The sequence below is a fragment of the Ascaphus truei genome, chromosome 7 (genome assembly GCF_040206685.1).
Source record: "Ascaphus truei isolate aAscTru1 chromosome 7, aAscTru1.hap1, whole genome shotgun sequence".
NCBI classification, from domain to species: Eukaryota; Metazoa; Chordata; class Amphibia; order Anura; family Ascaphidae; genus Ascaphus; species Ascaphus truei.
This window is the reverse complement of record NC_134489.1, coordinates 51,150,710-51,163,934: the sequence shown is the minus strand read 5'-3', so window position 1 is coordinate 51,163,934 and position 13,225 is coordinate 51,150,710. Positions and strand designations below refer to the sequence as shown.

General features: G+C 43.1%; 1 protein-coding gene across 1 annotated transcript in view; it reads right to left on the bottom strand.

The window, feature by feature from the left end:
• STAT4 (signal transducer and activator of transcription 4) overlaps positions 1-13,225 on the bottom strand; it is a 102,790-nt gene that overhangs the window by 67,209 nt on the left and 22,356 nt on the right. Inside the window, exon 3 of the mRNA XM_075608354.1 lies at positions 2,545-2,689. Coding sequence (XP_075464469.1) covers positions 2,545-2,689 — 145 coding nt within the window. The remainder of the gene's footprint in view (positions 1-2,544; positions 2,690-13,225) is intronic.

Here is a 13,225-nt window from a genome sequence, read left to right as displayed (position 1 = left end):
CAGAAATGTTGGTTAAAATGTATGTATTCAATTCTTAATACATTATTTCATTAGGTGTATTGTTATTCTTTACTTAACTTGCCAGAGGACAATGGGCAAGCTCAAAGTTATAGTATAAACATCCAATTTACTTAAACTTTAGATTGATATTAATTTTGACTTCTCTGATTGAAGTGTATTTTCCAAATGGCCCAGCAAACACTTTTTCACAATCAGATCATAGACCCCTATTCCGTATGCTGTGAGGCTGCTTCAATGTGTTAGAAAACAGATCAGCTTCATTCAAATTAAAGGCACTAAAAAAAGTTGTAGCATTGAGAAGACAACTTGACAGTCAATGGAATTATATTTTCTATAGTGTCAAGATCGGCAGTATCGTAACCTAATAATAAACCTCCATAGACGAACAGAGTCGTTGATACATTTTCTTTGGTATATTTAAATGAAATATGATGGCTACAACGTTATCTTGGTCAAAATTTCCAAAGCACAATTAAAATCTGATTTAAGTCATATACTAAAGTGCAATATTTACTAAGAGGTGCTTACTGCTCATTCACTTGAATGGGTTATAAGGTACCAATTGATTTAGTACAGCTTTATAAATATGCCCAATATCAAATAATATAATAATGTAATTGTAATATAATATTATGATACTGTATGTGTAAAAAATGACACAGCAGTATTTAAGCAATGAAGATTTGTAATGAAAATGTGTGTTTCAAAGTCACGTAGTATTCCATAAAACACATTTTAATGACAGAAAAAACTTTATTCCACAATCAAGTAAATGAAGGTGTCTTCTGAAACCGGAAGGTGTCTTATGGAACAGCACCGCTTAGTAAACATGGCCCTCATGAAAAGGAATGCATGCTACTTCATTTTTGTAACCTATTTTCTTTTTCTTTTCATTATTAGAACTGGACTACATGAGTTACTTACATTTTTCTTAGGTGTTCAATTCGGGAGAAACAATATGGCCCCTGTGTTTGCTTCTCTACAACTGGCCAGTTTACATGACATAAAACTGACATACATTGTGTTGGGATTTGGCATTAGGGGCCCAAACTTCTCTTTTGTTTTTATTTAATGGGGGAAAGAAGTGCACAATTTGACACCCTCTCCCACCACACCTTAGTTCCCCTAAATAAAAAAAAATTGTGTGTGTGCCGAGCACGCTCATGTTAAGTGAAACTTCTTTGTCTTTTGTGACTGTTTTGTCACAGAAATTGTAATTGTGTTGGTGATTTTTTTAATTAAAAATCTGAATACAATTTCATTGACAAAATGCAAAGAAAATTAACTTAACCCCCTCCGTATTAGCTATTTGCACTAATTGTGAATTCCTTGCATGTGTTTGTTTGTGTGTGTGTGTGACAGTGTGTGTGACAGTGTGTGTGTGTGTGACACGGTGTGTGTGTGACACGGTGTGTATGTGACACTGTGTGAGTGTGACCATGTGTGATAGTGTGTTTGTGAGACAGTGTGTGTGTGTGACTGTGTGTTTGTGTGTGTGTCAGTGTGTGTGACAATGTGTGTATGTGTGCGTGTCTGTGTGAGAGACAGTGTGTGTGTCAGTGTGTTTGTGACTGTGAGTGTGTATGTGTGTGGTGTGACAGTGTGTGTGTGTGTGTGTGTGTGTGTGTGTGTGTGTGTGTGTGTGACAGTGTGTGTGTGTGTGTGTGTGTGTGTGTGTTTGTGACTGTGTGTGTGTGTGTTGTGTGACAGTGTGTTTGTGTGTGTGTGTTGTGTGACAGTGTGTTTGTGTGTGTGTGTGTGTCTGTCTGTGTGACAGTCGGTGTGTGACAGGGTGGTTGTGTGTGTGTGGGTGGGTGGGTGTGTGTGTGTGGGGGTGGGTGTTCTCGGCTCCATGTCCTCTTCTCCTTTGGTGGTGTTGCTCCTGGCCAAGCACGACGCGCTGCCGGATGCCGAGCTCAAGAGGCCCCTGTGCATGTGCCCCGGAGACCATCTGGAGAATTCTGTGCATGCGCAAGGCCCGCATGCACTTGATTGCGGTGATGGTCGCATCTGCGCATGTGTGAGGCGAAAATGTCTGCGCATGCGCACAGGCCCGAGTACCCTCTTGTGCGCATGTGCTTGATCGCGGCGATTGCCGCTTCGACGCATGTGCAAACAGACAATGCCTCTGCATACGCAAAGGGCCAAGGACCCTTCTGTGTTGTGCGCTTGCGCTTGATTGCGGCGATGGCCGCATCTGCGCATGTGCGAGCTGGCAATGTGGTGAGGGCAGCTTCAGCACATGCGCGGCCCGACGGCCTCATCTGCCAGCAGTCACCACTTCCGTCTCAAGAAAAAGCGATTTGGTCCCAGCAAAGAAGTTTCACTTCAAAAAATAGTTCTGGAAGGGAGTGCTGATTTAGATGTACCTGCTACCGCTGTCAGCAAAGGTAAGAATTTCCACATTTTCATTGTACTTTCCATAAGAAACATTCTCTATACTTGAGGATTAACATTAAGAAATATTCAGAGCGATAAAGACCAATGAATGGGCCTCAGATGTGAGCATTGAAGTTATCTTACCAAAAGAAGTTGCTTGATTCTTTTGAGATTGTGCGTTAACAACAAGTTTTTCTCTTGGGAAACCCAGTTCAGCTGCTCCTCAATCTGTATGATCAAGTTCTGTAGGAGAATAGTGGCCAGCGGATCATTGTTGGATGCAGCATCCCTATGTAAATAATGTAAAATTAAATAAAGCAAATTAGACGTTACTAGGTTTCTGTTAACTCACTAAAGGCTAGATACTCAAAGCTCCCTTAAATCTGACCTACTAACGAGATGTTACCTAATTAGGTAACGGACGTTCGTTTTCCTCCATTTAACGGGTAGTCTCAAAGGTAAGGATATGCAAAAACAACGGTGGTTCATAAAACGACCAGTGTTACGTTACCTGCATGAACAGGGATAATCGTTGTGCTGAGAAGCATTAAAAAAGACACATATATTTGAAATTGCACATGTACTTTGGGAAAAAGTATAATGTGCATGTCAATTAACACACATGCATTAGTGACGTGTTACACATGTGCGTTATAACATAACGCCCATGAGCATGTTGCAATTTCAAATTAAAGCACATTACAAACTGAAAAACACAGCTACTGTATATGAAACGTTAATAATGTTATATTTTGTCAGGTTAACGCGAGGATAGCCTAATGCTAATCACCGTTGTGGGTATGTGTTATGACTTATTGTTATGTTAAACTAAATTAATGTATTGATAAATATTTAACAGACTTCTTACGGTCTACCCCTAATAGAGATTGCTACTGTAGATTTTTCCATTTCCTAGCAAACACGAAAATGTGTTATTTACACATATTTTGTGCGAAAGCATGCCATTCAACCTTTTGGCCACTACAATATGAAAAAGAGGAAATTAGTATATATCTATAGGTATCTCAGGTGTGTTCCTTTCTCTGCCCAGGTGTCTCTTAGCATGTTGTATGAAGATGTGTTTGGGGATGTAAATATAGCACTTGGGCCTCTCTCACTCACTAACTAAGATCTTATTCGCCACCTCTCTTGTGGGATCATTGTCAACTTTTTTGTAGAAACTTTCATCCCCCAACTGTCTCAGAATCTCTAGTTTATAATCCCTCCGGTCCATCACTACCAGTGCTCCACCCTTATCTGAGGGTTTAAGGATAATATCTTTATCCGTTTCTAAATCACTAATTGTATTGTATTGTATTGTATGTCTTTATTTATATAGCGCCATTAATGTACATAGCGCTTCACAGTAGTAATACATGTGGTAATCGAGTAAATAACAGATAATATAAATAACAGATCATGGGAATAAGTGCTTTAGACATAAACATAACATTAAGGTAGAGGAGTCCCTGCCCCGAGGAGCTTACAAACTAATTGGTAGGTAGGGAGAACGTACAGAGACAGTAGGAGGGAGTTCTGGTAAGTGCGTCTGCAGGGGGCCAAGCTTTATGTATCATGTGTTCAGAATGTTCATAGTGCTATTCGTATGCTTCTTTAAGCAAGTGTGTCTTAAGGTGGGTCTTAAAGGTGGATAGAGAGGGTGCTAGTCGGGTACTGAGGGGAAGGGCATTCCAGAGGTGTGGGGCAGTCAGTGAAAAAGGTGTAAGGCGGGAGAGGGCTTTAGATAAAAAGGGGGTAGAAAGAAGACATCCTTGAGCAGAACGACATCCTTGAGTTACAGAATGATGTCCTTCTGTAACTTGGTAAAGTTATAATGTTTAAATACTTTCTTAGTTGTTTTAAAAATGTCAATATCATGTTGAACCTTAGATATAAACGTCTCAATCACATGGTTTGAGGGGGGGGGGGATTAAAAGTGGTTGTTACCCGGAAACGTTGCCCCTCTTACCCTCCCCCATTGTCTTACTCTATGTTTATTTGTTTGCAGTTTTTCCTTTAGTGTTTTTTCCCCCACTCCCCTTCCCTGTGTCTCTCCCCCTTACTCTTGTGCCTTTTAAGATCCATATATTCTGCATTTATAGTCGTGTAGCATTTCCATATTTGTGTGATACCTATTGTTCTATTATTACCGCAATTACATTTTGGCTTATTCCGTAACTCTTTCGTTTTCTCTATTAATCAGTGTGTGCTGGAGCCCTTGTTTTGGTTTATACATAAGGGGTTATCTTTCGGTCTTCAGATTGCTTGGAGAAAATGTAGTAGAAAAAACGAGCAACAGATTTATCCAAAATAAATAGCTGCAAATCTTGTGCAAACAAGTGACGCATTTTACAGCACGGACAATGATTAATAGACCCCAAAACACTATCATTTCAGCATCTCAAAACAGTAGGAAGAATATACCATAAGTGAGTTTCCAACCCATGAGTTTATGCAAATATAGTCAGAAAAACTGCCTGTTTTTATCATAGTTCACACGTGTGTTGGAAGATTTACTGAAACCAGCATGAAGGCTGTTCATAGACCGCTGATTTTGCAAGACTAGAAAAGACTCTTCAATAAAGAGGAGAGTAATGATCAAGAAAGGAAGTGACTATAGGAGTGTCTTTAACACCAGTGTTAAATAGATCAGTAGATTGGCATTCATTGCAATATAAAACATATTGTAAATAAGCCTATGGTGAGCAAGGGAAGGTTATGAATTTAACATTACCACAATGAGTCATATCAATCCACAAATCGCATTACATATGGTTTAAAGAGACTTTGAGTTCTTTAGCATTGTACGTTGAAACATCACAAAGAAATGTATAGTTACCAGTGGGAAGAAGGGGAAGGGTGACCTTACAAAGGAACTCTGCAGAGAAATGAGAGAGCATAGCAAAATAGCACCCAGATCCAGTAGGGGGAAAAATTGTTCAGTTTATGAAAAACTAAAAATTGTTTCATTCTATTAAGAATTTGGGCGGAAAAGATCATCATGGATGGACAAGGGGATTAAAGTTGTTTGCTGAGTTGATCTGAGATAGGGGATGCATGTTTTGTTCTGTACATCTGTGTCAGATTTTTGGGGTGGTACTTGCATGAGATAAAGGATAACTGTATGTTGGTTTCTACTTCAGTTGTAAGGAGATGTGCGAGTAGGCAGTAATGGAGCATACTGTTGGTTAGTGATTTGATAGTGTACTCCAAGTAGAATAGTCAAGCAATCCTGAATCATAACCAGTCTTTGGTGTCACCGTGGAACAGAACTAGGAAGTTCCTGAGGTACTGCACCTTTTGTAGGAAGTGGGTAAGCCTGGTGTTTTTGTCAACGCAACATGGTTGTTGTCCATCGCAGGGCCTGCAGAGACCGACACAGACCCTGCACGTGGGTCCTTACATATCCCATGTCCTACTAAAGACCACCAGATCTTCCAAATACGCCGGACATATCGTTGCATTTCCTCCAGAAACCTATCAGGAAGGCACTTGTTGGTAGATGGAGTATTCTTCACCCTGAATTATTTATTTATAAAATATTTTACCAGGAAGTAATACATTGAGAGTTACCTCTCGTTTTCAAGTATGTCCTGGGCACAGAGTAAAACAAATAATACATGGTTACAAGTACAGTTACATAAATGAACAAGGTATACATTATATACAAGACATTGCGTGCACAGTTAAAGAAAATGTATATTATGAGCGTATGAAACAATTACAGACCAGATTAAAGTGTGAGACAGCCTTAGATTTGAAAGAACTTAAGCTGGTGGTGGATATGAGAGTCTCTGGTAGGTTGTTCCAGTTTTGGGGTGCACGGAAGGAGAAGGAGGAACGTCCGGATACTTTGTTGAGCCTTGGGACCATGAATAGTCTTTTGGAGTCTGATTTGCATCATGGAAAACTCGTATAAGACAATTGGGGTAATGAACACAGATTTCTCCATTGCCCCGGGGTCAGTGAGATCTGCCAATAGCCTCTACTGAGTTCCATGGGGAATAGGGAGCCCATCCATGTGGAGCATAGGGAAGTCATCCGTGACCATTGGGGCATTGAGCTGCCGGTAGTCAACACAGAACTGGGTGGTTCCATCCTTCTTGGGCACCAGGACTATTGGCGATGCCCAGGGACTCTTGGAACAAGAGATTACCCCATGGCCTAAATCTTATCAATCTCACCAATGTTGACTGGATGATCAGCTAGTTGGGTTCTGCCCAGCTGTCCATCAACAGGACCCGATACCTCAGAAACATTTCTTTCACTTGTGTCCATTGTGGAACAGGGAGATCGGTTCCAATCACCTTTTTTGGTTCTCTTTTAGTCTATTGATTACCATAATTTGTGATCTCCATTCTTGTAAGCAAATACTCCTTTCAGAATTGAATTATAGTATACATCTATTATCTTTGTTTCATTATTTAGACACCAATACTCACTGATACATTTAGTACATAGTGTCTTGCATGCATATTGTGACATATCTTTATGAGTGATTCAATATCATTCTTCTGTTGTATCAGACAGAGGGGTAATTTCATTATTTGCTCTGCTTACAGTGAATAGGTCATACCGACCTAGGTTGGGGATTTTTCCCTTTATTATGTGTATTTCCAGCTATGATATTTGTTAGATGTGCACTTTCTTCAGGTACAGCCATCCATATTTTAGGAGGGGACCTTGTGTTAGCCTCTGTGATTTATGGTTCTCTGTAGGTATATATTCACCTTCATGGCATTCAGTCTATTTAATGTGATTTATGGTTTTCTGCATGTCTACTTTCATCTGTCTAGAATTTAGTCTATCTACTGTAGAAGCACATTTACTCTGACTTGTTTAGCATTTACTCCATTTATTGGCGAGGAGTTAGTTAGCTTTTGGAAATTGACATGCTGGCTTGGCAGAATATCTTTGGGAGCAATCAGGTTGGGGCAGACTAATGTCATGGTAGAAGAGAGAAAACAAATAAAGGGAGCGCAAACCAGAATAAATATTCAAAAAAGTAAAAGCTAAATAAGTAGCCAAAATAAGTCACAGACAGTGAAATAAACACACACATGCTGGGATAGCACCAGTGCACAGGTCAAGATGGTAGTAGTGATGTGGATAATAATACATGATATTACTTACACGGCCATTACTTAAACAATGTTTAGTCTTGTTCTTTCCATGTATTACAGTTACAGTTGAGTTTGCATTAGGATGTTATATTACCTATGGTGAATTTTATTATATTCAATGTACAGGTTTTCTTACTGTTGTACAGTTTTAAACTTTATGATTAAGGTGTTGTTCCAAGATTTGTTTGTATTGATAACATAATGTAAGTCCATTGTGATCTACTACTGTTCTATGGACGTCTGAGTTGTCTATGACATTTCGAATCAGGAGAATTTATTGTAAAAGCTGGCACATCTACTGTAGGAGGATAACCTACCAACATTAGCTGATTAGTTGCAAACATGTAGCTGGTCAGCAATTAACAGTAAGGTACTGTATTTAAACCTCATGAGTGACCACACGCAGATTCACTGAGCCTGAGGAAGCTGAGTATTCAGCTAAACGCATTGCTCTCATCTGCGTGGACATTTTTGGTTCCTGGCGGCCACCGTAGTTCTTCACTGATCTGCATTCCAGCATCGAATACTGGACGCAGTAGCTGGGACACATCTGCACCGCAGTGATCCGGGATTCTGCTGTAGCCGCCGAGGATTTATTTTATATGTGAGTTCTTGATGATTTTGTGTATTAAATCTATAAGCTTTTACTGAAAACGAATTCTCCGTGCTATTTTCCTGGTTTTGTGGGACATCCCCCGTGACTGGGAGAACTTGCAGCCAACACACAGAAGTAAACAGCTGGAGACTCATCCAGGGATTCAGCTGGGAAAGGAACATTCCAAAGATATCTTCTAGGAGTTCCATGCTTACACATGTCCGTGTAAGTAATATCTTTTATTATTATCCACATCACCACTACCATCTTGACCTGTGCACTGGTGCTATTCAAGCACCTGTGTGTTTATTTTACTGTCTGTGACTTATTTTGGCTACTTATTTAGTCTTTACTTTTTTGAGTATTTATTCTGGTTTGCGCTCCCATTATTTGTTTTCTCTCCTTTTCGACTTGGAGATCCTGGAAAGATCCTTTTGGATTGAGCAGCATCAATTGGACTCCGTCACATTGCACAAATATTTGGGTGCATGTAAGGGTCCACTCCCATGGTACTATCGTACAACTTATTTATTTATTTTTTGTTCCTCTAGAGAGAGCGCCGTAGTACTCTTTTCTATTGTCATGGTAGCCCAGGTATCAAGAAAGCTGGCTGCTTGTGTGGTGAAGGTGAATCTGGCATACTTTGTTCGGCACAAGACCCACAAGGGTCATGTGGTCTGCTTCAGGGACTGGGGTCGAGTTTGGGTGCGCTGTCTCAGGAGCATTGGTGACTTTCTAAACACACTGGACCACCTGGTATCAGTCTCCTACCAGTGCCATTCCGACATAGGAGATCGAGTATGAATTAATCGGCTGTGGCCCTGGAGCGAGTTTAGCCGCGTTGACCCCTTGATGAAGAACGTGAGTGCGAAACGCGTAGAAGTCATGCGAGGTTGGGCAGCTCCTTCCTACTAGTGGTGCCGCAGACTGGTTTGATTTCAAGACACTTCAACATCTAGCTGGCGGCGATCGTGTTCCGAACTCTATCATTTGCTTATCCTACCAGCCATCTTTCCCATGTTCCCCATGCTGCATTCACCAATTTTGACTTAAGGTAAGTTTAATGCATTGATTGTTTTGTGTTTTTAATTGGTCAAAATTGTATCATGTGTTAAATTATAATATTGTGGATATAATATATATACTTTACATATTGAACCTCAATGCGTTGTTTGCCTTTTTCTCATCTTGGGGCAATCTACACACATATGCTTGACAGGGAAAATGTGGTGTGCTCGTGTTCAGCAAGGATATCTGCTGACTGGAATACCTCTGCTGGGTGGCTACGTTACATCCCTAGGTTGGGAACACACAGCTCTTGTCAGCAGCAGAGGCGGGGACGGCCTGTGATAAAGTTGTCCACCATCTCGGCTGCACACTGGGTAGTTGCCCACTTGCGGTCCAGGTCACAATCTTGGACCCTTCGAAGGCAACAGAGCAGGAATTGTTCCTAAATGAATAGATCATGGAGTTCCTTCACTACCGGTTACCCATCACTACAGGTAGTGGATCAAGCGGGACACAAACTCTATATGGGTGTGTTGTAGGGCCTTTAATGCAGGGACCAAAACTGCAGTCGTTATGACTTCGGAGTAATTGCATATCGGCGGGTAGTTGCCAATCTCCTCTATATCAATCTCCTGGTATGTCTCAGCCACTTTCCCGCTTAGCTCAGTGGGGGACAAGCATTTTACCCAATCGACTGTGGGTAGCTGATTGCAACGGATGTGCTTGCCACAAACCAGGACCGAACCACAGGGCTGAGGGCATAGAGAAATACCGACCTGAGACCACAAAGCCGGGTCCGGATTGCGGATTCCGTCATCATGGGTAGCCGGGTCGGGGTTGGAGATAGCAGGATAAATGGTAACCAGGCTGGGGTCAAGGCAGGCGGCACAGGAGCGATGGTCGAGGTCACATGCTTCTGAATTGGACCCCACAGCATTAATACTTTTGGGCTATCTGCAGGGAGAAAATACCCCTACTCACCTTTCAGATGAGCTACGCAGCCATGTCTGGTCCCTGTCTGCAGTCAACTCTGCCTGCCTTCTGGATCCATGTCTAATTGTTAGCAAGGCTGTATTTCCCATCAAGGGGACTGGACAGGATAGGGGGACACTTCTTATAGACATATAGCCTCCCCCTCATGATGTAGCGCCCCATATAAGGAAATCTACATAATCCAGAGGCAGGGAAATTCAGCCCTGCTTACATTCAGTGAGTAGAGACATAGATCCAGATGGTAGGCAAAGGCAGCTGCAGACAAGCATCGGACATGGCTGCGCAGCTCTTCTGAAATGTGTGTAGTGGTATTTTCACCTTGCATGAGGTCCAATCAACCGAACGATTAACAATGGGGGTCCAATCAAAAGCAAGGACCCCTACAGAGTTAATCTTTTTGGGACACAAGACTTATTATTCTTGTAGCCACACATGTGCCGCGGGTCTTCACATTTTCCCCAAAAGTCTTGCTACATCTGTAGTTTTGTTTTTTTGTACTTATAAGAATATACATTCACAAAACCCATCACTTTTAGGAGCCACAATCTAGGACAGGAACAAACTATCCTGAAAATGATGAGTTCTTTGTCAGGTATATAGATGGGTGTTCATTTTGTAAGGAATCCGCTCCACGGTTTACTGGTTACCTTACAGACCGGTGCAGTTCTGGAACAGCTTTCCTGAGGTTTGCTGCAGCCTGGATTCACTCAAAGCAATACACACTCCCTCTGGTATCTACTGCAGCTGTGCAGCCTTTCATTGCAAACTATACTTGCATTCACTCATTAGGGGCAGGACCTTCACACCCCCGCCGGGGATTGGCCCGCTGGCCTTTAAGTATTGCTTGCCCATAATGCTCCTTGCCGAGCATAGTCCTTACTGGATGTCAACTGTTTTGCCACAAGCTCTCGCTTGTTCCCCTTTGCTGATACCAGGTCACGCCCTGCGTCCTTCAGCTTCCTTCAAGCCGTTTGTTCTCCAATGCTGATTCCAGGTTACGTCCTGCATCCTTCAGCTCCCTTCAAGCCGCTTGTTCCCTTATGCTGATATGGAGGTATTCCTGCGTCCTTCAGCTTCTGTTCCCCTGTGCTGAAGCAGAGGTTTCGTCCCTGCGTCCTTCAGCCTCCTGGATTCCTGCACTAAAGTAGAGGTTCGTCCCTGCGTTCTGCAGTCTCCTGGATTCCTGCACTGAAGCGGAGGTTTCCCTGTATCTATAGCTTCCTGGTTCCTGGGGCCTACTCTTTCCCTAATATAGAGAGGCCGTGTCCTGGTTCCTGCGCTGAAACAGTGGATTCCCTTGCCCGCTCAGGACTTTTGCGTTGTAGCACTGGTGCACCCGTGCAGCAAGACGGTGTGCTATTCTGGTCTGCCTACCATCTCCTGTGACCAGCACCATGGGCCATGGTCGTCGCTCGCGCAAAGGCCAACCCCGCGCTCCTAAGCTGAAGCGGGTCTCTCCTATCTCCTTATTGCCGAACTCCTGCATGGACAATGTTTATCCTGACGTCTCCTGTTCTGACCCTGGCTTGTACAATGACGACGCTGTCTTCTCCAATCCTGATCCTGCGACATATGACTACGAACTGCGCAATCCGGATCAGCCTGCGCGGTCTCAGGTCGGTGCTTTTACAACCCCACCTCAGCCTCGCGGTCCGACCCTGGTTTGTGGCGAGCAGAACCCTGACAGTATGCTCGGCCCTACAAACTCGGACCCCGCTGAGGTGTGGGTTGGTAAGTTTTTTCCTAAAAACCTGTCCCAGCCTGTAGACCAGTCCCAGTTTGAGGATAATTATTTGTGCGATATAATACCTCTGATGGAAGATCCGTTTATGTTGGAGGGCTTGACTCCCTTGCAAAAGAAATGCCGTAAGAATCTGGTTTATAAGGCTTACTGCCTCAGAGACTTAAAACAGTATCTGGCCAGTGTTTTGGCCATTGCTAACATTGCTTGCTCCCCTGATTCCCCTTTAACTGGGGAGGAGCTGAGTCCTGTGGAACTGGTCAACGCCTGTAGTACACTCAATGCCCTGACTTTATCCTTGGACATTCCTATAGTATTCCCGGAACCTTCCGTCATGGTGGCTCTCGCTCACGAGACGCTGCATGTACTTTCCCGTGCATTGGATGATTGCTTGTTAAAACAGGATCGTCTCTTAGCCGCTCACGCCGTCGTTTGGCGGTATCCCTCGGCTACCAGTCCTGTTGCTAAACCGGGGGACGTATCTCTCTCTCCGGGAGATGACCAAACAGAACTATTACCAATATCTCCCAACGTAGCAACTGCCACAGTCCCAAGCTCTGATTGTATGCCCGGGTTCCCTGACACTAATGATATGTCTACATTAACCCCTGCCGATCAGTCCTGTGAGGTCCCCTTGGAGAACACATATGTGTCACTAACTAACACTAAGGTTCTTGTATCAGAGAATAAGTCCCTTGATTCTCCTATTTCTAGCTTTGAATCCCTCTCTCTAGGTCTTGAGGGGTTTCCAGCTTTAAACTCTGCTAGACAGTCCTGCGCGCTTTCCCCGTCAGAGAAAGAATCCCTAAGTTCTGTTCCCAGGGTTATTTCTGTATTAACCTCTGTGGGGCAGCTCTCTGAGTTTCCTTTGGTAAATCCCTGTTCTCTGTCAGCCACGGTCACGCCCCTAGCTTCAGACGAGAGATTCCTGCGCTCTTCTAATACAGAGAAAAGGTTACCTATGTATTACTCTCAGGCATTGTCTGCATTAACCCCTGTAAATTCTTGCTGCCTCCAAGTTAATGCCTTCGTTGTAGCCTCAGAGAATGAGTCCACAAGTCAGACAGCAGAGGTTGCATTGAGGGATTCCCATAACCGTACGGAGTCTCTAGATATTCTTTGCTATAAATCCCCTGCTTCAGCTCAAGTTTCCGCAGTTTCGTCTCCGGAGACTTCGGCTAAAGTTCTGGTTCCTGTTAAATGTATTCAGGAGTCAGGTTTTTCCCTAAGCTTAGTCGCAGAGTTCCTTCTCCCGGGTATTTCACTGAACCAGCCTGTCGCCCACATAGCGGTGATCCCTGCTTCAGCGCATAGTTCCCACATTATGGAGTCTGCAGTAAGTTCTGGTTTCCCAGACATTCCTTA